At 44.6% G+C, this 24,426-nt stretch overlaps 1 protein-coding gene across 1 annotated transcript in view; it reads left to right on the forward strand.

Annotated features, from left to right (window-relative positions):
* kremen1 (kringle containing transmembrane protein 1) overlaps positions 1 to 24,426 on the forward strand; it is a gene marked incomplete at both ends in the record, with an annotated part of 111,841 nt that overhangs the window by 27,022 nt on the left and 60,393 nt on the right. Inside the window, one exon of the mRNA XM_080738381.1 lies at positions 8,306 to 8,468. Coding sequence (XP_080594507.1) covers positions 8,306 to 8,468 — 163 coding nt within the window. The remainder of the gene's footprint in view (positions 1 to 8,305; positions 8,469 to 24,426) is intronic.

Here is a 24,426-nt window from a genome sequence, read left to right on the forward strand (position 1 = left end):
CGGTGCGTGCGTGCGTGTGTGTGTGTGTGTAGGGTGCTCTGAGGTGACGATAGCCCAATCGTGCAGCGCACCACGGGCACCTCATCATGGACGGGCAGTGAAACACACAGCCTCCGCGCCACTTAACCCATATAGCGCAGGCCTGCTCTTTTTTTATTTTTTTAGTTGTTGACGGATGTGTGGCCCCGTCCGCAAGGGCTTTTAAATGCTCCATTCATCTTTATGATGGCCTCACTTATCTCAGAGTTCCTTGCAGATCCACTACTTCCCATTCCCACCGCAAGCAAATGGTGCCTTAAGACCACATCAACCCCCCTCCGGCGGGGCTGCAAAACGCTGCCATATTTACCATCTCGTCCTGGAAAGGCGAAGGCTCTGGCCACAGCAGGCGGAGATGATTGCCAACAGCAGTTCCTTCTTCCAAGGAAGGAAGCAGCCCGTGTGCAAGACGAGCACACCGCCACTCCACTCCACTCCACTCCACTCTAGGGCACTGGTTCTCAACCTTTTCAGGCCGCTGCCCCCAACAAAAATCCTATTTGAACTGGGGACCCCCCCACCCCCACCCTGACGAGCACTAAGAGTTGAAGCATTACAATTTGTAAAACACGGTTCTATTGTGAAAATAGACGATCTATATGCTCAAAACGCCTCGCATATCAGTATAAAGTTTTTCCAGGTCCATTTGACCAATTCTATAGGGTTTAAAATGGTACCGGATATGCAGCTCTGCAAATAAAAGGTGAATTGTTCACAGTGTATGACGGAGGATAATTTCACGATAAATTTAAAACTCAACGATACAATTATTGTGAGTGTTTTTTACCACGATAAACGATAATAACGATTATCGGCCCATCCCTACTCCACTCCACTCCACTCCACTCCGCTCCACTCTCCACGCTTTGAAAACACCAGACCGAAAGTACCCCAGAGAGATGAGGAGAGAAGATGAGACATTTTACAAAGTCACTTTGGATAGCTCTTTTGATGCAGCACTGCACGCAGCAAGCCATTTCAGCCTCTCCACTCCTCTCACAGAGTCTGAGTCTGAAGGACAGTGAGCTTGTTATTTATTTGGGATGCACTTGGTTACCCCTCTCTCTCCTGGCCTGGTGCTGTATCCTCGCTGGCTGCTGCCCCGTCCGGCCAATGATTACTTTTGGCGATGGAGCAGTGGTGGAAAAAGTACTCGCATTCTTTACTTAAGTAAAAGTATCAATATTGTAAAGCAGAGATACTCTGTTACAAGTGAAAGTATGGAAAAACGAAATGTACTTGTGAATGTACAAAAGTATCAAAATGCATTAAGTGTTTATGTAATAATAATCAAAAAGTAACTAGTAGGCCTAACTAAAGTTAGCAAATACTTGTAGTGGAGTAAAAGTAAAATATTTGCCTCTGAGATGTAGTGGAGTAGAAGTAAAAGTACTGGAAATTGGAAATTCTCAAGTAAAGTGCAATTACCTCAAAACTGTACTTGAATAAAAGTTACACTCCACCGCTACTTTTGGCAATGGAGTGACTCATACCAGAGTCTCTGCCAGTACCAGACTCTGATGATGATCAGTTTGCATTCTGTTGGTCATCCTGTCCAGAACTCTGTCAGAGAAAAAAAACAAACTTGATATGTATTTGGCCTGTGGACCTCCATCTGAAAATGTTTTGTGCCGGGGACCCCCAAAAGGGAAGATTTGTGTAAAAATAAATGAAAAACTATTCAAAAATGTTCAAACTTTTTAAAGATTTTTCTTAAATATTAATATTAAATGAGGCTAAAAGGACCACCAATCCTTTTCAATCTATGTTTATTGTTTATGTAATTGGTCGCCATTAATGCTCATTATAATACGGCACCATTTCTGTCTACTCTGTCTGTGTCTCAGAAACTACCAGTGACATCATCAAGCAGAACCTCTGTATCTAGCACACCCTCCCCCCGCCACACACACACACACACACACACACACACACACACACACACACACACACACACACACACACACACACACACACGCACACACACACACACACACACACACACACACACACACACACACACACACACACACACACACACACACACACACACCCCCCACAGACTCCCATAGGCATCACAGTACAATTGCGGTGAGAAGTCGAATCGCTGTCTTCTGTGAAGTCATGTTCCACTTCAGCAGGTTCTCAAGGTGGATTTACAAATCCGCTGGCTGATGTCTGTCTGTGGCAGAATTAATCTGCCGAGGGAGAGGAGCCATTTACAAAACACAAAGTGCCATGATAATTACAGCTATGAGCCCAGCACAGCTGAAGCAGCAGCAGTAGTAGTAGCTGTAGTAGCAGCAGGTCCCTGTACCTCTGGCGAGCACTCTGTCAGACAGCTACACAAAGGCTGGCTGATGGGCCCTGGATCGACAGCAACTCTTAAACGGCTTTAATTAAAAGCAACCTTGGCTGCAGTCATACACCGAGAGCGCCCCTGGGCTTCTGATTTCATGCTCAGATGAAGTGTGGTTCTTTCAGGAAAGTTGAAAGAACTGTGTGAACTGTGTGTGTGTGTGTGTGTGTGCGTGCGTGTGTGTGTGTGTGTAGACGTGTGGACGTGAGGACGTGTGTGCACCTGTGTGTATGTTATTGTGTGTTGATGTTGCAAACTTGTTCTTCGTAGCGAAATCTAGTAGTATATAGTCGTTGTCGGGTGGAAACCTTGTATGTCCAAAACCATTCGTTTTTTATATCATTTAAAAAAATGAACTAAACTAGTGAAAACAGCCGATCTACAAGCACACACCGCCTCGCGTTGTGTGCTTGTAGATCTGCTGTTTTCACTACTTTTGTGCAACAGCCTTGTCTGATGAACCAGGGCTTACGCTATGCTAAACTCATTGGATAAGGAGAGGCAAAGTTGTGTATCTGTTAATTTCATTAGATCACAATGTGAACTGAACTACTGTAAGTGTACCTGTATATGTATATACATACAATTTTTTGTGGCATGTATGCCTTCATTGATAGGGATAGACAGTAGGCTGACAGGAAATGGGGGAGAGAGATGGGGAGTGACATGCAGCAAAGGCAGTCGGGATCGGGACTCGAACCCACGACACACTGTCAGGCTACACTAATCCAACATGTATTATGTAATGTACGGTAACTAGTTAGTTAGCAAGCTAGCTGACCAGTGTTTCTTGACACCCACGTCACCCCCTCTTCAGCAACACCCGTCTCGTAAAGCGGCTGCAGTGGGAGCACTTTCAGACTGAATGGAAATTGGGCAGGCTGATATGTATTTTGGCTGTGTTCTTACTGACCTTTTTACACTGTTTTACCAGAGCGCAGAAGGGAAATGTTTACGCACATTTAATGGACAATAAAGTTATCTTTAATCTTATCCCGTCTTGAGATCTGAAGCTACAGTATGAACTGGCTCAGAATCGTTATGAGCTTTATGTGTCACATCACAGGTTTACAGGTGTAAACAAGTGAGTGATTTTTTTATTTTCATTTTTCGTTCACACTCAATTTTGTAGCATTCCGTGAGACGAGGGAGCAGAAGGGATTGGGAAAGAGATTCAATGAAACAAAGATATACAGTCTATACACATACAGATAGCGTTTGAGATAGCAAGTATGTATGAACATTAGCATCATATGCACGTGTGTACAGTACACATTGACTGTGCCGATTTCCTCAGCTCCTGTTAACAAACGTATAGAGCAACAAAGTCATGACGTGACTCGCTCATCCCCCGGTTCACAGAAGTAATTTCTCTATGGAGAATAACATTGAGTCATCTTAAAATCATCTCGCATTGTGTAACTAATTCGGCGACAGTAACATTAGCGTTTTCTCACCATCAGTTGATTCTTCATATCCATATGAGTCAAACTGCTAAGCAGTTTGAAAGTTAGTTCTTATATGATGCGATATGAAAAAAGTCTATGGGAATTCACAATGGGGGGGGGGGGGGGGGGACGGACGAACCAGGTGGGATGGGTAAATGACGTCAAACTTCGTTGCTCTATGGGGGCTGCTGCTGACTTCCTGTCTTCCTCCTGATAGTTCATTCCAGAACTTTGCTGTAGGGCTGATTTATGCCTCGGCCAAAAGCAGCTATTTCTGGCGAGTGAGTGACACAGTCAGACGTACAGTGGTGCGATGGTGTATTCGGCTGTGACGCCACTGTGGGTTAACACCCGCGCGACCCTCGGCTGGGCGAGGGTCAAGAGGTCCGTGAGGCTGGGGGAGGGGGGGGGGATTGGGAAAGACGCCTCCCTCTGCAGTGATGGAAGGGTTAGCGGCAAAAGTAGCAGATCCACAAGCTGGAAACGTGGCGTGAAGCAGCGTGTTTTGAGAAAAAAATAATAATTGCCTCTGAGATGTAGTGCGGATACATACACGGTATATACAGCACTGAAAAATGGAAATAATCTACAAAGAGCACCTCTAAATTGTACTCAAGTACAGTTGCTTGAGTAAATGTACTTAGTTACTCCCCCACCCCTGTCCCCCTCTGTAAGTGGACAGACACCCAAGAAGAGACCGCAGAGAGAGAGTAGCAGCAGAAAAGAGGAGGGAAGAGGAAAAGCAGAGGACAACAGGGGGAGGTGATGAAGAGCCAGTGGGTGATGGGAGGAAGCCAGAACAGCTTGAGTCTAATTCATACTTGGCGGCGCATCGAGTCGCGCGCCGCAAATACCCCCGATCCACAAGCTCACAGTGCCATTCGCGCCGTGGCGCATTGCGATCTTGTAGGTCTTCTATATCAGTGGTTCTCAAAGCGGATTCCAGGGACTCTGTGGGTTCCTTTTGGGGGATCTAAATTGACCCATACATGTCTGTAACACTGACATACAAGTCTGTAACTCTGAGTTAAAGGGGAGACATTGAAATGTGACAGTTTGAGAAACACTGGTCTATACAGTATTTCCAGTGGCGCGCACATACGTGTGACACAACGCTCAAGTGTTGTAACCCAGGCTTGGCTTTTTGGACTGCAAAAGCGCGGGGGAATCAGAAAGAGCCTTTTGCACCACAGCTGGCTCACCATGGGGGCATAATGACTGTCACATTGCGAGGCATGAGCTCATGCTCAACTGAGACGGCGTGGCGATGATGAAAGGGACCGGTCAATTGGCTCACCATGTACACAGCAACGAGGGCCTCCTGGAGACCGGCCAAAACTCTAATGTTCCGCATGTCAGGGGGAAACCTTGTATGTCCTTATTTAAACTTTTTTTTTTAATTATTATGATTGTATTTTTTTCACAAATCAATGCCCTGCTTCGTCATGCTACAGTGTCACATAAAAGTGGCTACATTTTGGACATCTACAAGCTGACTTGTCAACTAATTTGTGCTATTTTTTTTTGGGGGGGGGGGGACAAATAATGTGAAAGTGGTTTAAATATGTCTATGGGATTTATAAATATTTCTCAATGAAAAGTACAGTATTAAAAGGGGTTGTGACATAGTAAATATAGAAACTATTTTGGATCCGTTTGGTCCTCAGGTTCTTTTCCATTTCCTGAAAACTTTGAACAGTTTTGGACATAAAAGGTTTCCACCCCACAGCGACGAAATGTGGAAGTCTGTTTGATTGGCAGGAAACGATATCAGGCTGTTTAGTAATCCCGTCCCATGTGCTCTCTCGCGTTACCGCAGCCAAGCTAACACCACTAAAGCTAAACGCAAGTCCATTCTAAAGCGTCTAGATAGAATGTGCAAGTTATCACATTGTCGCAGCCGTTGCCCTTGTGACATGTCTGGATTTCTTTGGTGTGTGTGTGTTTAAAGCGACAATAAAAGCATAAAAAATTAAAACATATGTTGTTAGTTGTCAGATGTTTTTTTGTGTGGATTAAGTCATACTTAACACCCTGGCTGCATTGATTGAGCACCCTGGGCAGTCAACAATTTAATGGCATTTATGAGTTCCTGCATTATAAATAATGACAGTAATTTATCAGAGCGCTGAATGAATGAATACCCCGAATTTAATCAAAGCAGGAATTCAGTCTTTGCTATGCTTCCTCATACGACGGCGTCGTGCGCCAAGACATAGCCGACGTGCAAGTCCACGACACAGCGCGGGCGCGCGGTGCCATGGGCTTGTAGATCGGCTCGTGTTCGGGGCGCGTCACCGCTGTACGACAAAGTACAAGTGGGCTTTAAAAGTCTCTTGACAGGAGGTGGCCTGAGGCTGAGTGTGATGAGCTATGATGGCTCACTCCATTGTTTATATGACTTCTCTGTTTCACAGAAGAAAAGACTCATTCCGACCATTGTTTTGCTTTGGGGACCATGCTCTCTCTGTCTCTCTCTCCCTCCCTCTTCCCCCCCCTCCCCTCTACCACCCCCCCCCCCCCCCTCTCCATTTGTTCTCTCCTTCCAGCATATGGTTGTCATATATTTCCTGGAAATTCAAACCATGTTTGCTTTAGCTGTATATCTGCAGGTCTTTTTTTTCCCTCCTAATTTTTTCTCTCTCTCTCTTTCTAAGCTCTTGTGAAACTCGGGTTGACATTAATTGAAACAATACCAAGTCGTGATTGATCTCACTTTGACACGCTCGGGCCAACGCTACGAATTGAGACTGGGCAGAAACTACACGTTATGTTCCTAGAGGCTTATCGTCTTATTATCATTCCAAATGCATTAAAAAAATGTTTAAAGATTTTAATCCAAGACCGTCTGATTCGACCTCAGATAGAAGTGTATTATAGATCTATTGGATGTCTGCCTATAGCACGCCTGCTTAGAATCACTTGTTCTGATCCTTATCATAATACACTGCCTCTTAACGTGGGTTCCCGGGACCACCAGAGACACAAATGGACCCTTACAGGTCTGTAACTCTGAGCGCGTGCAAATGGAACCAAAGCGGCATTACAGTATGTAACAATTCTTTAACCAGTAAGACTCCCTAATCGGGAGATAAGCGACCGTTGGTCGCTTATCTCCACAAATAGGCCAATATCTCCGCATCAGTATGACATCACACTGCTGACATCAGTATGACATCACACCGTACACAAATGACCCTTATATAAGACCGGCATTATCTACCGACAGATTAGTAACAAGATGTCAAAATCGTTGAAGGTTGAATCTCCAGATATGGAGATAACCAACACATCCCTCCATATATGGAGATAACCGACGAATCTCACTAAGTCTGACCTCACAAGCCCCATATTTGGACACGAACAACATATAACTCCATATATAGAGACATAGCTGCTGACATCAGTATGACATCACACTGCTGACATCAGTATGACATCACACCGTACACAAATGACCCTTATATAAGACCGGCATTATCTACCGACAGATTAGATGCAAGCAGGATCTCGACTCTGACACAACTCATCGGCTCATAAGCTGGTTCTCCCTCCATATATGGAGATAACCGACGAATCTCACTAAGTCTGACCTCACAAGCCCCATATTTGGACACGAACAACATATAACTTCAAAACCTCCATCGTGTCCAAATATGGGGCTTGTGAGGTCAGACTTAGTGAGATTCGTCGGTTATCTCCATATATGGAGGGATGTGTTGGTTACCTCCATATCTGGAGATTCAACCTTCAACGATTTTGACATCTTGTTACTAATCTGTCGGTAGATAATGCCGGTCTTATATAAGGGTCATTTGTGTACGGTGTGATGTCATACTGATGTCAGCAGTGTGATGTCATACTGATGCGGAGATATGAGCAGGGCAAAGGTGTGACGTGTGACCGACGGACAGACGGACAGACGGACGGACGGACAGCCGGTGGAGGTTTTGATACTAAACTGCGACCTGGCGGTCGCAATGAATACAATTACATTTTGTCCAGTCTGTATGGTAGAGTACAGTAGGTTAATAATACAATATAACTCATACAACTGGGGTGGTTGTATTTTGTCTCCCTGCTCTTCTTTTGAGAGACATTTAGATGTCATGTCTCACAGTATCATCCGACATGAATTGATGTTCAAGATTCAATTTATCCCCTGAGCAAGCAAGCAGGGTCTATTAGATCAATGGTAAATAATGTCCGCATCGCACCTTCACTGGAAAGCGGGTTCCTCTACTCCGGGAGTATACCGAGGCATTCCCAAGCCAGTTTGGAGATATAATCCTTCCAGGTGGTCTTTGGTCTAATAATGCAAATCAAACAGATTTTGAAATAAAAACATTTGAGAATGTCTGTCAATGGCTGTCATAATTGAGCGTTCATACTTCATACAGCTGTCACATACAGACAAAGCTCTTAAACACTGTCTCTCTCTCTCTCTCTCTGGCTCCAGAGTGCTACACTGCTAATGGAGAGGACTACAGGGGCCTGCAGAACCAGACCAGCCTACAGGGCGGGAAGCCCTGCCTCTTCTGGAACGAGACCTTCCAGCACCCCTACAACACCCTGAAGTACCCCAACGGAGAGGGGGGGCTGGGGAGCCACAACTACTGCAGGTGAGGGAGACCCACCACCACCCCCAATTCTGGAACAGGGGGAGGTAGCGCAGTGGTTCAGCAAAAGCTAACATGACTGGTGTCTTGCACCAGTCATGTCTTGCATGTCTTTTATACGCATTCTGAGCTTGTAGATCTGCTATTTTCAGAACGCAACACCGGAGCGCAACCAAACATAAAATGAGTTATTCTGGATGTCTTCTCTCTTCTCTGTCCCTAACATTTTAGTCTAGTTTTTATTTGTTGATGAAAATGTCATTGTATTTGGTCTTAGTTTATGTCTTCATAGCTTAGTTTTTATTTAGTTTTCGTTAGTGAAAAAATTTAGTATTTTTGGTCATAGTTTTAGTCAACGAAATCAGCACTAGAAGTCAAGCACAAAAGAAGCGACTATATGCTACATGAGCACTTTGAACCTACATAGGTCAACTATTCGAAAATAGCCGTGACATGTAAGCGTGTAAATCTGCTATTTTCGGAAAAACATTTTGACACAAATCTGGTACGGGTCCTTGGCACAAATTATGATTTCAGATGTGGCTCCGCCGGTCCGTGGACAAATACACATTAATTTTCAGGGTCCTTCACATGAAAATGTTTGAGAACCGCTGGTTTAAACAATCAACAAACGATTTGGAAGCAAGCCCAAATAAGCAACTACACTTTAGAAACAAGCCCCCAAAAAAACGCAACCCGCAACTACCAATATTTACAAGCATCTTTACAGAAAAACAAGCCCAAAGTCGCTTATAATAAGCAGACCTCGACAACACTGCTCGTGGCTGTTTTTCGAATACAAGAACCGAGTGAACTGTTCTGTGCCATCCATGTCTAACGTAGTTCACAGCTTCTGGGTCTGTTGCCATGCACTGCGGCCTGGTTTCAGGTAAGGTTCTACTCTGAACCTCATTTGTTCCCTAGCTGTGCTCAGGACATACTTAGTAGTTACTGGAACTAGTACTTTCACATAGAAAAAACAGAGGCCAAACGAGTGCTCAAAAGAGATTGAAAAAGATAAGATAAAACAATCTTAAATAGAGGTTAAGGTCTTCGTCAGGGCAGGTTCTTGCCCTGATGAAGACCTTAACCAGTCAAAACATGTTAGCTGTTTTAAAGAATAAAATTAGTTTTAACTTTTAGATCGTCTCCTTGACATTTTTGTGTGGCTGGATCTCTTCTTCTTTTTTAATAGTACTTTCACATGTTTTCTAAACTCAAAGCAGATCAGCTATTCTCGCTTTCTTTTGTTCGATGAACAGAACTTCACTGGTTCTGGAAAGTTTTATGGAGGGTTCTACCATAAAGCTTACCCTTTGTCAGTGATGATGAGAGCCATTGTGTTAGCCTTAGAAAGTGTCACGCCTGATTTACAGAACATTTGGTTATGTGCCACGCCCCGCATCGGAACATAGCAGATCTACAAGCTTACAACATGTCGCAGCGTGACACAGATCCGCTGTTTCCACCACTTTTGTGCGACGGCCTTGTCTGATGAAGCAGGGCTTTACTTCGTGGAAAAAAAACATTCAAATTTGAAACTTGGAGATACAAGGTTTTGGCCCGACAGTGACGATATAGACAAACCTTGTAATGACAACGGAGCTAACAGAGGAGGCTGCCAAAAAAGATGACTGAATAATGACTGAATGAATAAAACAGTATGACTTGAAGTTAACAGGCTTCATTCATAATAATGTACCTTTGTATGTTTGGGTCCCGGGGAGACACCTGCATGGCCTACAGTAAGACACACTTACATCACTGACCATGCCTTATGTTGCTGCTCTCGGGCAGAAACCTCATATCTCCATTTTTAATTACAGCGTCACACAAAAGCTTCAAAAGTTGAATATCTGCAAGCTCGAAATGCCGCGCGAAGCGATGCGTTTTGAGTTTGCCGATCCGATGCTTTTGCTTTTGAATTTGAATCCTCAAAAGCAACAGTTTGGGACATTATGAGGTTTCCAGCTGACAGAGACGATATCTTCCAAAGCCTTCGGACATGACTCATAACACTAGACCACTGGACCAAAAAAAATGATTTAGTGCCCTGAAATGTAGGGATTTCTGGTTGAAAGTGGAAGAAAGACAAGTTATGATTTTGCGGAAACAAGTTTACAAGTTTTGGACTAGCTCCAAACAGATAAGGCCTGACAACAACCTCCCTCCTTGTGATCTTAACCCGTCTCTGGACCCCAGGGGTAGGAAATGCTGGCCCAGTCTCCGCCTATTGCCCCGAAGGTTCCATAGATCAGACATTACAGTACATTACGTCACACGTTCTGAATATTTTATTTAGTGGATATATCCCAGCAGAACGTTTAGCCCTGTCATCACAAGGGACGCAGGCAGCCACTGCTTGGAAGAGTTTGTACAAGCAAATCTCCATCCTCATCCCAAGGAATGTCAGGAGGACAGGAGCGTCACACTGGGGGGGAAGTGGGACTGAGTTACCAGGGCCCAAGGTGGAGGGGCCTTAATTATTTTATACTTTAGCTATTTTTGAAAAGATGTGAAAATGTGTGCAAATCTTTGAAATATGTGTATTTTTTAAGTGAAAAAATAAACTAAAGTTTTGAGATGGGGGTCCGTGGCCAAATACATATAATTTTGGGGGTCCTTCACATGAAAAGGTTTGAGCACCACTGACATAGAAACATAGGTTTTTTTATTTTTTTTTATTTGAAAGGATTTAGAAGACATTAAAATTATAGAATCGTGTCAAAAATATTCAAAGACCTGCACAAATTTTCACGATTTTTCAAAAATAGCAGATCTACAAGCTTGCAGCGCGGCACCGAGTGCCACGCTGTGAGCTTGTATATCTGCTATTTTTAAATGGTTAAAGCACAAAATAATGCATAATAATGCGTTCCCATTCATGGGGGCCCCCACAGTGAATCCTTGTACCCAGGGCCCAGCATTTGGTGCGACACCCCTGCTGGAGGGACATAGCACGGGGTGGCTTTGGGTCTCCAGAAAAGCCCCATATCCATCCATCAGTCATGCCCCATGTAGGACTGTCAACGTTTGCATGCATGACTGTCCAACTTGTGTATTTGTATTGAGCCGCACTCCTTCGTGAGTCGAGACAAATTTCACTGCAGACTTCCAGAACGGTGGCTTGGCCTCGATCGCCGAGCCATGAGAGAAACGGTACATCTCTTCCCCCACCAAAAGCCTCTGAAACGTTTTCTCTAAGTCATGGTCGTAAACTCATAAAGCAACAATGCTTTGAAGTGGCAATGGACGGATTTGTTTAAACTTGGCCCCGGAACGGGAATACTCAAGATTTATGCGTATGGATGTATGCAAGAGGATCGAGGAAGGCTTTCGCCACACATTAGAAGCTTATTATATCCGACAAGTAGGGCAAAAATGGACATCTTCATACTTCATTGTTTAGATTTGCCATTTTTTGGGCAATTGTGATACAGTGAGAAGTGATTTTTTCCCCCTGCACACTAAACAGACCATGGCTTTGTTGCTTCTTGACAGAAGGCGTCCAGTCAGTGTAGACTCTGTTCTGGATTGAAGCTCCATCTATTTCAGTCCCCCAGACCTTTCTCAGACTAGTGTCAAAAGAGGCACTCATCAGCGATACACAGTGAAATCCCCAGACAGTGGATCATTTAACAATTTGTAACTCTGAGAGTGTACAAATGTGTCTGAAAGTGTACCTTTGTGCTGTTTCACACAGGGTTTGATTTGTTGGGAGAGGGGATGTGGGGGAAAATCCATGCCTCTGCTTTTTAAAAATCCCTTTCAAAATCGTGGGATAAAAGATGATTTAAAAAAGTAAAAATAAACTGAGAATAGGAATTCCTCCAAGCTTCACAACGCAACGTGTGTGTGTGTGTGTGTGTGTGTGTGTGTGTGTGTGTGTGTGTGTGTGTGTGTGTGTGTGTGTGTGTGTGTGTGTGTGTGTGTGTGTGTGTGTGTGTGTGTGTGTGTGTGTGTGTGTGTGTGTGTGTGTGTGTGTGTGTGCGTGCGCACGCGTGTGTGCTGTGGCAAATGCAGGTGGACGTACTGTATACTTTATCGCAAGGTTGCTATGACAAAAATGACACGATTCTGAACAATATTACGCTCTTGTCAAAGGCTTTAACTGAGCAGTGTGTGGTCAAACTAAGGTGTGCAACAGATCAGATTCACAATCATTCTCATCTTTATTGTCACTGCACATGATCATTGATCACAGGACATTGCAGTTACAGGAAGTTTAAGATAACACCTTTATTGATCCTGTTAAACACTTAAATCCTATGTGGTTGAGTGGAGTCCCTCAGGGCCCTATGCTAGAGTATTTTCATTTTTCTGCTATTGTGGAGAAAGCCTTCGCAGAAAATAGCAGATCGATAATAGCCTATCGATCTGCTATTTTCTGCGAAAGCTTTTCGTCACAATGCGGATGCTGGGGTTTAAGTGGTTAAGATAGGACCTTTATTGATCCTGCGGGGGGAAATGCAGTCGCCAGAGGCCACACGGCAGTTAAGATACAGTTACAGGGCAATACGTATACTGTAGATCAGTGGTTCTCAAAGTTGGGAACCGAGGACCCCTAGGGGTCCTTGGGACGAGGGTTCCAAGGGGTCCCCATGCACAGCAACATCTGTTGATACAGCATCACAATCATGCTAATCACTTTATTATTTTTGCCTATTAAAAGAAAAGGAGATGTACAAGATCACAGTGCGTCACTTTGTGCTGCGCTGCGATCTTGAACATCTGCTATTTCCGAAAAAAGAAAATTCTGGTGGGGGTCTGCGGCCAGATACAAAGGACCCCCAAAAAGGAAAATGTACATGAAGACGTTTGAGAACCACTGCTGTAGATACAGCTGAATAGAACATCATTTGTAGATCGGCTATGTTCAACATGCAACGCCTTCGCATGACGTTGTATAAATTAAGCTTTAAGAGTTAGAATAGGGAAGAGGCGTGTTTTTCTGTCCCATTTTTTATAATAGTTCATTAATCGTTATTAATCGATGCAAAAGCTCGAAACAATCGTGACATTGATTTGAAGTCCTATGGCCCAGCCTTACGTGATCGGCTGCGTTGTTTCGCAGCAGTGAAGCACAGAGGTCGTGAAAGGACATTAATGTGTTCTTTGTTACCGGCAACAATGAATGATGAAACCTTTGTTCCCAGCTTTCACCCTATATGACGCGCACACGTCCCACAGCCGGGGAACACGCATAAATATTTGATCGGCATTCGGATAAGCAGTGTAACATGCTTGTATGGCTGCAACACAGGGCTCAGTTTGTGTACACCAGCACATATTTATGTTCAACCAAGTGTGTATTCGTTGGTCTACGATCATTCACATGCGTGCATACGCGATGTACACAAATATGCATATACATTGTCCAGGCATACACGTGTTTGTGTGTGCGTGCGTACGTGGGTGTGCGTGCGCACTCATGCACTCATTTGCCCTAAGAGGGAGAGTGCTCCCAGCACAGATGGAGAGCCATATGGGAAAGGGAGTTGGGCACCACAACAAAATTTGGATTTCAAAACTCCTTATTTACATCTGTGGCCTGTGGCGAGTCAAATTCTGTTTCCAATGACAGCCCCCCCCCCCCCCCCCCCTGCCCAAACTATCCCACTTTCTACCTCTAGCACTAACAAGTCTCTGTTTGCTCGGCCATGTCCGCCTGTCTCCATCTCTCTTCGCTCTTCCTTTGGAACAGCGGTTGAACTGCAACCTCATAGGTGGTATGACCTAGATCAGGGTCGGGACCCCCAGAAGGGTCCCCAAATTATTTTGGGGGGTCTCCAGATGATTAGCTTAATGTGCAACATTGTTTTCTCACTCAACAGTAAACAAACAAACAAAGTTTAAGTGCATAGACTCGGGTATGTGCAAAATTTGTTACACAGTGGTAGTGTTTTATTTATTATTTATTATGTCTTGTACATGAATACTGCAGTATTTAGGTTGACTATATCTTCAAACTTTAATGCATTTTTACAGATGAAGAGTGGATTTGTAGCTGCAAGATATTCTGCTTTATTTATGATTCTTATAGATTCATGTTGATGACATGACTATAGAGTACCTGTGTAACTGTGTACTGCTTTGCGTGATTTTAGGGCAAAATCTGTAGGAGCAGTGTCCAAAAATGTGTTTTGTGAAAATCAGCCTCATCCCAGCCAGCACGCCCACATGGGTCCCGCATAGGTACAGGGTGGGCTTCCCTACATGGGCCCCATGTGGGAATGTCCGCGGTTTCCACAAGGGTCCCTCGTGGGTTAGCCCACGTGGGCTCTGTGTGGGTTCTACATGGGCCCTGGGTCGGCCCCACCTCGGCTAATTTATATGGGACCCAGGTGGGAACCACTTGGGCTAGCCCTCGTGGGCTCAACGTGGGTTCTACATGGGCGCTGGGTGGGCCCCACCTCGGCAAATTTATATGGGACCCATGTGGGAACCACCTGGGCTAGCCCACGTGGGTTCTATGTGGGAATGTCCGCGGTTTCCACAAGGGTCCCTCGTGGGTTAGCCCACGTGGGCTCTGTGTGGGTTCTATATGGGCTCTGGGTGGGCCCCACCTCGGCTAATTTATATGGGACCCAGGTGGGAACCACTTGGGCTAGCCCACGTGGGCTCAACGTGGGTTCTACATGGGTCCTGGGTGGGCCCCACCTCAGCAAATTTATATGGGACCCAAGTGGGAACCACTTGGGCTAGCCCACGTGGGATCAACGTGGGTTCTGCAGGGGCCCTGGGTGGGCCCCACATCGGCAAATTTATATGGGACCCAAGTGGGAACCACTTGGGCTAGCCCACGTGGGCTCTGGGTGGGTTCTGCATGGGTCCTGGGTGGGCCCCACCTCGGCAAATGTATATGGGACCCAGGTGGGAGCCGCTTGGGCTAGCCTGTGTGGGCTCTAGGTGGGTTCTACATGGGCCATGGTTGGGCCCCACCTAGGCAATTCTATGCGGGAACCATAGTAGACAGGATCAATTTTCAGAAAATCAGAACCCCGAAGGCATTTTGCGAATATTTATTATATACAACTGTTCTAGGGGTATTAAAGGACGCTGAATCCAGATTTGCTGTATATAATGCTCAAAAATGTTCCTAAATGGCTCAAAATTGAGAAATCCAACATGGCCGCCACTGCAAGGCTGAAATCTATTTTAAGTGCAAATCTTTTTGACTAAACAAGGTAGAAACTTGAACTAAATGTGTTTTTCTAGGTTAGCCTACATGGGGAATTTGAAATTCTATCCTGATTTTAGCTCAGATATGAATAATTGGCTTGAAACTCATACATGTATAGCAGAAAAGGTGCGTTATTGATGCATAATTTGTCAAACAGAAACAAAAGCTGGATGAACCATGGTTTTAATCGTCAAAACTCTTGATTTAGATTTTTCTATCAACAAGTCATATATGCAAATTATATTCGTATAGTCCTTAACACGTTGCAAGCCGCGGCAGAACCCTCTGAACAGAGGTAGCGCCGAAGAAATAAGCCATTTATTTACAAACATGTTTTAAAAAAACAAAGCCCACATGATAACAACACGTACTGGAGTGCTCGACACAGCGTACATATTCATCCTGCAGAGGTCGGCGATCTTACTTTGGCGAGGCGGAGGGGAGATCAATTCCATTCGTTTACGTGCGGCGAAGCAGGGAAAGGAGCGATAGAGAAGCGGCGCCCGAACGTGATTGAAACCGCGATCCACGAACAGAGACAAAGACCAGCCATGTTGTTTGAGCTTCTTGTTGAGTTACAACACTGGGGAGAGGATGAGGCTCCTCCTGGCCAGCCATCCATTCAGAATGTGAGTCAACGGCGTGGCCTGCTGGATATTAGGAGTATCACACCCAGCACCAGAAAATGACTGTCAGAGCATATTAACCCTTTCAGATCGCTCCAAAAAGACACAGAGAAGAATTTCCGATGTTTTTTTTTTTTTTATTATAATTTATATCAAAAGTCCGGTAATAGACGGCGTGGCTGATGGGACCCAGTAGGAAGTCCGAGGGAGTACGGCCAGGCTTAGAAGGTGTTAATATGAAGGTAGGCTACATTAATTTAGCCTATTTGCAGTCATAATATATCCAATTCCACTTTTCCTGAGTAAAATAGAATGGATTATAATATAATATAATAGTATTTTACCATATCAATAAAAGTAAATGTACATGGGAATACTTCTTACTGTAATCCTTACTGTGGCAGCTTATTCAGTCTTCCTCAGTGTTCTGGCAAGTGTTGAGTTTTTTGCAGTTGCATGCTTCCATACATGCCATATGACTCTTTATGGATAGAATAGAAGAGAAGGGGATACAATGTTTATAGCCAGCACTAGTACATCAAGGTAGGGTTCATCAATCTGTCAACATCTAAGAGTCTAGAATATGCAGTCTAGTAGGCTAGTATTCTCTAAAATTACCATATCCCATTAGTACAATCTATTATACATACATACCTGCAGCTGCAGTGTTGGCTGAGGCACTCCTTTGTACACCCACATGAAGTGAACTCCCTGCAGGCTTTGGGCATAGGTGGCAGAGAGAGTAGCCGTGGCACTAACTGGCCTTCCTTGATCATCCATCCCATTTCCTCCACTGGAGGAAGATTGATGTGTGGCAGGTGAGCTTGATTCTATATAGCTGCTTGATGGTGTGCACACATGATATGGAACCTCACAGCATCTGTGGTTGGTGGCAGAGTCTCTTGGGGACGACCTTTGCAGAATAACTTTACTTGTGCTTTGTTGAATGAATCAACATCAGGCACACCATAGATTTTATAAATGAATGTTTCTGATGATGTCACAATATTTTCTGTGAAAGGGCCCTTCCCAAGGCCAGCAAGATCAGTGTGATGTTGTTCGAACACCTGCCAGGCTGTCTTCTTTCCGTGGCCGCTGAACTGAGACACATTGTCACATCCAGTAAGAGCATGGAAGGCAAGGAGTGTGTCCAGTTGATCCTCAGACAGTATCCTGTGAATTTCATGCACTGGGAAAAACTTTGGGTCCTTTGATGTCCCAGCTTTCATGTAGACATAGGTACATCTGATTTTGTCAAAGTGAGCAAGCAGTAGTAGAAGCACGTACGTCTGTGTCACGTGCTGACACGACTACTGTTTCCATTGGTGCATGGATACAGTGAAGGACAGTTGTGTATCAGCTTGTATCGTGTATCAGTCGTGCATCAGCTTCCTCGTGGTCAGCACTCAGGGAGGATACTTCAAGATCAGATCAGATGTACCTATGTCTACATGAAAGCTGGGACATCAAAGGACCCAAAGTTTTTCCCAGTGCATGAAATTCACAGGATACTGTCTGAGGATCAACTGGACACACTCCTTGCCTTCCATGCCCTTACTGGATGTGACAATGTGTCTCAGTTCAGCGGCCACGGAAAGAAGACAGCCTGGCAGGTGTTCGAACAACATCACACTGATCTTGCTGGCCTTGGGAAGGGCCCTTTCACAGAAGATATCGTGACATCATCAGAAACATTCATTTGTAAGATCTATGGTGTGCCTGATGTTGATTCATTCAACAAAGCACAAGTAAAGTTATTCTGCAAAGGTCGTCCCCAAGAGACTCTGCCACCAACCACAGATGCTGTGAGGTTCCATATCATGTGTGCACACCATCAAGCAGCTATATGGAATCAAGCTCACCTGCCACACCCCAATCTTCCTCCAGTGGAGGAAATGGGATGGATGATCAAGGAAGGCCAGTTAGTGCCACGGCTACTCTCTCTGCCACCTATGCCCAAAGCCTGCAGGGAGTTCACTTCATGTGGGTGTACAAAGGAGTGCCTCAGCCAACACTGCAGCTGCAGGTATGTATGTATAATAGATTGTACTAATGGGATTTGGTAATTTTAGAGAATGCTAGCCTACTAGACTGCATACTCTAGACTCTTAGATGTTGACAGATTGATGAACCCTACCCTGATGTACTTGTGCTGGCTATAAACGTTGTATCCCCTTCTCTTCTATCGAGAAAGAGTCATATGACATGTATGGAAGCAAGCAACTGCACAAAACTCAACACTTGCCGGAACACTGAGGAAGACTGTGAATAAGCTGCCACAGTAAGGATTACAGTAGGAAGTATTCCCATGTACATTTACTTTTATTGATATGGTAAAATACTATTATTTTATATTATGATCATTCTATTCTATTCAGGAAAATTGGAATTGGATGCATGCAGCTGCAAGATACCTATGACATCTGCTCGAAATATTGATATATAATTTGCATTGTGATAGATGCCCCCCGAGCGCCCAGATGGAAGGATTATATCTCCAAACTGGCCTGGGAACGCCTCAGTATACTCCCAGAGGGAGTGGAGGAAGTTGCTCAGGATAAGGAAATCTGGAAGTCTCAGTTGGAACTGTTACCCCCGCGACCCGATTCCGGATAAGCGGTTGAAGATGGATGGATGGATGATAGCAAAATCTAAATCAAAAGAGTTTTGATGAATAAAACCATGGTTCATCCTGCTTTTGTTTCTGTTTGATGAATTATGCATCAATAACGAACCTTTTCTGCTATGAGTTTCAAGCCATTTATTCACGTCTCATCTAAAATCAGGATAGAATTTCAAATTCCCCATGTAGGCTAACCTAGAAAAACACATTTATTTCAAGTTTCTACCTTGTTTAGTCAAAAAGATTTGCACTTAAATAGATTTCAGCCTTGCAGTGGCGGCCATGTTGGATTTCTCAATTTTGAGCCATTTAGGAACATATTTGAGCATTATATACAGCAAATTTGGATTCAGCATCACTTAATACCCCTAGAACAGTTGTATATAATAAATATTCGCAAAATGCCTTCGGGACTTTATACAAGCACATTTTCAGAAATTCTGCCTTGTCTATAGGGGATAAACGTGGGATCCAAGTGGGCTCAACCTTGCTCCTAGGAAGATTTTAATGGTAGACTAAAACAGTGTTTGACATGAACTGTGTTAATTATTGAAACACCTAAAATACATTTTGGATGAAATGGACAATATGCTGTATATTTGACAACGTTTATTACAAAAATAAACAAGATAATAAAATACAATATAAATAAGGATAGCAGCAGCATGAAGGCAAACAGATCAAATGTGCAAGTGTACATACAGTACATTTAAAAAAACACTTGAAATGCAAAATGAGATATTCCCATAATGCTCCACAGACTTCTAACAGAACAAAATAAAGGATAAAAAATGTCCAAAAACATAAATTGTGTAAGAGGTGCATCAAAATCTTGAATTTTGTAACAAAACTGTTTTAGGGCATAGGTTTTCGGGAATCCAGTGTTCATTCATGTTGCATTCATCAATCTGGGTCCGCTGTAGCCTCTCGTAGCCAGGCTTACTCATCTCCGAAGAGAAAAGCCTGTTGACAATAGAAGGCAGAAAGCGTTCAACTTCCGCCGTAGGAATTTCACCGGAAGCTGTATTTTTTTCACGGTGCGGTGTTCCTGCAAACGTATTCCCTGCACAAAATTAACTTGTCTACGTCTCCTGCTCCGTCGGTTGCGCTCGCAATAAACAATATACAAACAAAAACATTGATTCAAGCAATGTTACACCTATTAAGAGTGAGTTAAGAGCTACAATCTATTTTAGTTTTTTCGCTGGGGAATGTAAACAGAACCGCACCGCATGACGTAACGTCCGTTAAACGCAGACTTCCGCTAGAAATCTTGGAACACACCGGAAGGCATATTGTCTACAGGGTGGGTCCGCTGTGCTTGTGGGTGTTTTTTTTTAGCCAACCACAGGGGGGAGAGAGAGAGAGAGAGAGAGTTTGTCTATAGGGGTGGCACATCATCCAGTTCTTTTTCTGTTGTATGTCCTTACACTCCATTGCAGCAATCCAGTCGAGTGTGTCATTGTCTAGGTCATGATCATTCTCGGCCACGATCACCATTCAGTGGCTGGTATATAGGGCAGCTGGTCATCACATGCTACACAGTCTGTGATGGATCCTGTGCTGCACTGAAACGTCCCACACCTGTCCTCAGGTGATTGAGGGTTGTCCACTCCACTCCTTATGGGGGAGGTGCTGGTCAGGAACATCTGTGAGATCCTTGATGAATTGGTGAAGCCTGGACGGTTCTGCTGCCTTCCACTGGTCTGTCCATCTTGCCTTCACCCAGATATCTCCGACATGGCAATTCCTGAGTTTATGGCAAAAGTCAAAGAAAGGATTAGCCACAAGATATGAATGTAAAGTAGTAATTCTATCTTTAAACACACTTACACTGGCGTCACCAGGAATGAGATTTTAGTAGGCGAAATGCCAGCCGAAATGCCAGTGAAGTGCATTGCGACGCATTGTGAGCTTGTAGATCGGCTATTTTCAAATAGACAAAATGTATAGGGCTGAAGAGTTTAATGTAGGCCTATGTTTTATAGCCTAATAATATTCTAAATAAGTAACTAGTAACTAAAGTCCAATAGTGTAGTACACAGGAGACAGACCATTTGGCAAGCGTGTGCACATTTGATTCTTTGTAAAGCCAGGTGACGATGACCCAAAGTAAACCCCCACAATAGCAAAAATTTGCATCTCTATAAGCAAGTTGAGTAGGCCTATGCTATCAGCTGCCTACTGTCTACGTGCCTGCTGACTGTGGACAAACTGGTTTTGAATGCTCAATGTTTTCAGGCCACGGACCCCTTAGTCGAGAGAGATGAAGCAGGGACCACCAAAACCTTTAAATAGATTCCATATAGTTTCATCATGACAGGAAAATCATCATTGTATTTTGGATCCATGTTGATTTGTGTTTCAGATATTTAACCACTTGAACAGTCAATACTTAATAAAGTTGACATTTCACTCACTACTTGGTCTGCTCTTTTCCCTCTCTACAAAACCTCTTTGCCCAAATGTCTGATCTACAAGCTCACAACGCCTCGCAGTGCAAGGCGTTGTGAGCTTGTAGATCTAAGTTCTCAGAATATGGACGCTGGGGTTCAAGTGGTTAATATAAAAAATGAGAAAATAAGGTTTCTATCACACAAAGATTTGGAGGACCCCCTTTAGTGACTCTGAGGACCCCATCAAAAGTTAAAGCAATGTAAATGTCAATGTAGGCCTACACATCTTTGAGGAGGGAAAAAGTTATGTTCTGGCCCACCTTTAAACATCTGGCTGTACTAAATAATTAAATAATAATAATAATTGAAATAATTGGTTACAATGTGATAACAAAATTAAATCTAGAGCTAAAACATGCAACTTGTTTAAGATAATGTCCTTGGTTAAGCTGACAAAAACAACAAACCTTGAGTTAAAACCAGCCTGTCTCTGGGCTAGTTTGAGAACATTTTAGAATATAGAGTAGACAATGAGGTTACTTACCATACTTTTAGATGTTTTAAGGTCCATCCGTGGGTTAAGCCAAATCGCAAGACAGTACAGTACAGTAGCATAGTGGAAAATGGGTTCCTAATTCTATCAGTTACTTTTAAAAAACTGAGAAGGAAAGTGATTGGTTAGATGGACTTCACAGTGACGTGTGAACTCACCCTGTATTCAAATGGTAATGAGATTCTGTCCCTGGTTGGTCTGTCTGCCCCTCTCTCTCTCTCTCTCTCTCTCTGTGTGTGTGTGTGTGTGTGTGTGTGTGTGTGTGTGTGTGTGTGTGTGTGTGTGTGTGTGTGTGTGTGTGTGTGTGTGTGTGTGTGTGTGTGTGTGTGTGTGTGTGTGTGTGTGTGTGTGTGTGTTTGCGTGCGTGCGTGCGTGCGTGCGTGGGTGGGTGGGTGGGTGGGTGCGTGCGTGCAATGTGCCTGTCTGTCTGTCCAAAATGCATCAAGTATAATCAGCTACTGACTTTTAAATAATGTGTATTATGTATTATTATATTGTAAAAGTACCTATCAGCACATAAAGCAGACATGTCACAACACACAGACATGTCACAACACGCGCGCACGCAAGCGCACACACACACGCACGCACGCCACGCACGCACGCACGCACGCCGCACGCACACACGCACACGCACACGCACACACACCACCAGTGGTTTTTGGGAGCGTTCCAGGTGGTCCCTAGCTAAATGATGGCGAGTTGGTGACCAAATGGACCCTCATAGATCTACAGTTTCATTTTACACTAAATTATTGTTAAACATCTGCATTACCTAATTTACAACAAGTCTACACAATTAGAGAAAGAGAAGAAGTGTTATTTTGGTCAACATTTTGCCTGTTATCTCTCCTACTGGTACCGGTACAGCATGGAATTGATATAGCATTAAAGTCATGGATGTTTTTCTTTATTATTATTTTTCTTCTTTATACATAACCCCCTGAATAGATATGTTGGTCAAGCTGTTGTTAATAACTAGGCTAGACTTCGTAAGTCCATATGGAAACATTCAAAGGAAATAGTTTTCCCCACTCATTGCCTAGGCCAATTCACAGCCAAAAAATAACTGAATTAAAATAAAAAATACATTTAAAAATAGGCCGATGTGGGAACCAGTGATTGACGCTTGAAGTTGAAAAATATATGTAGACCAATGTGGGAACCATGTGGGCCCTGCCCACTTCCAACCCATGCCCAGTTAAGCCCACATGTAGCCCATGCGGGAACCACGTGGGCAAGCCCATGTCCATCCCATGCCCAGTTAGCCCACATGTAGCCCATGCGGGAAACCACGTGGGCCAACCCACTTCCATCCCATGCCCAGTTAGCCCACATGTAGCCCATGCGGGAACCACGTGGGCCAACCCACTTCCATCCCATGCCCAGTTAGCCCACATGTAGCCCACGCGGGGGAACCACCTGGGCCAGCCCACTTCCATCCCATGCCCACTTAGCCCACATGTAGCCCATGCGGGAACCACGTGGGCCAGCCCATGTCCATCCCATGCCCAGTTAGCCCACATGTAGCCCATGCAAGAACCTTGTGGCCCAGCCCACTTCCATCCCATGCCCAGTTAGCCCACATGTAGCCCATGCGGGGAACCACGTGGGCCAACCCACTTCCATCCCATGCCCAGTTAGCCCACATGTAGCCCACGCGGGGAACCACCTGGGCCAGCCCACTTCCATCCCATGCCCACTTAGCCCACATGTAGCCCATGCGGGAACCACGTGGGCCAGCCCACTTCCATCCCATGCCCAGTTAGCCCACATGTAGCCCATGCGGGAACCACGTGGGCCAACCCACTTCCATCCCATGCCCCAGTTAGCCCACATGTAGCCCATGTGGGAACCACTTGGGCCAGCCCCACCTCCATCCCATGCCCAGTTATCCCACATGTAGCCCACGTGGGAACCACTTGGGCCAGCCCACTTCAATCCCATGCCCAGTTATCCCACATGTAGCCCATGTGGGAACCATGTGGGAAAGCCCACTTCCAACCCATGCCCAGGTATCCCACATGTATCCCATGTGGGGACCCATGTAATTTGCCCACATCAAGCCCATGCCCACGTGGTACCCAAGTAGCCCAACTCGTACCCATGCGGGACCCATGTGGGCGTGCTGGCTGGGATGTTGGGGCCATGTGAAGAATCAGGGCTGGAGGTGGTTGTGATTTGCCAGCCAAGGGGAGTGTGTGCAAAATTTGGCATGGATAAGGTGCCGGAGATGACGTAACGGACAGACGGAGGGATGGAGGGACGGAGGGACGGACAGACAGCCGGTAGAGGTTTTCATAGTAACTTGCGACCTGACGGTCGCAACAAAACATTTTTTTGGGTGGGGCTAAAGTGGATCTCAAACCAGGTAAACCTTTTAAATAATTCCTTGACCGGGCTCCCCCAGGGGTATGTCCTTGGCCCCTTCATTTTCACACAGAATCTCTTAAAAAAAAAAAGGAAAAAAAAGTAGACCCTCTGTACAAGCTAACAACGAGTGTGTAACCAGGATACAACCACTGGGGTTCAAGTGGTTAAGAGAAGGATATGGGAGAAGGAGAATGTGATGAAATGGGG

The sequence above is a fragment of the Nannobrachium achirus genome (genome assembly GCF_963921795.1).
Source record: "Nannobrachium achirus genome assembly, chromosome: 12".
NCBI lineage: Eukaryota > Metazoa > Chordata > Actinopteri > Myctophiformes > Myctophidae > Nannobrachium > Nannobrachium achirus.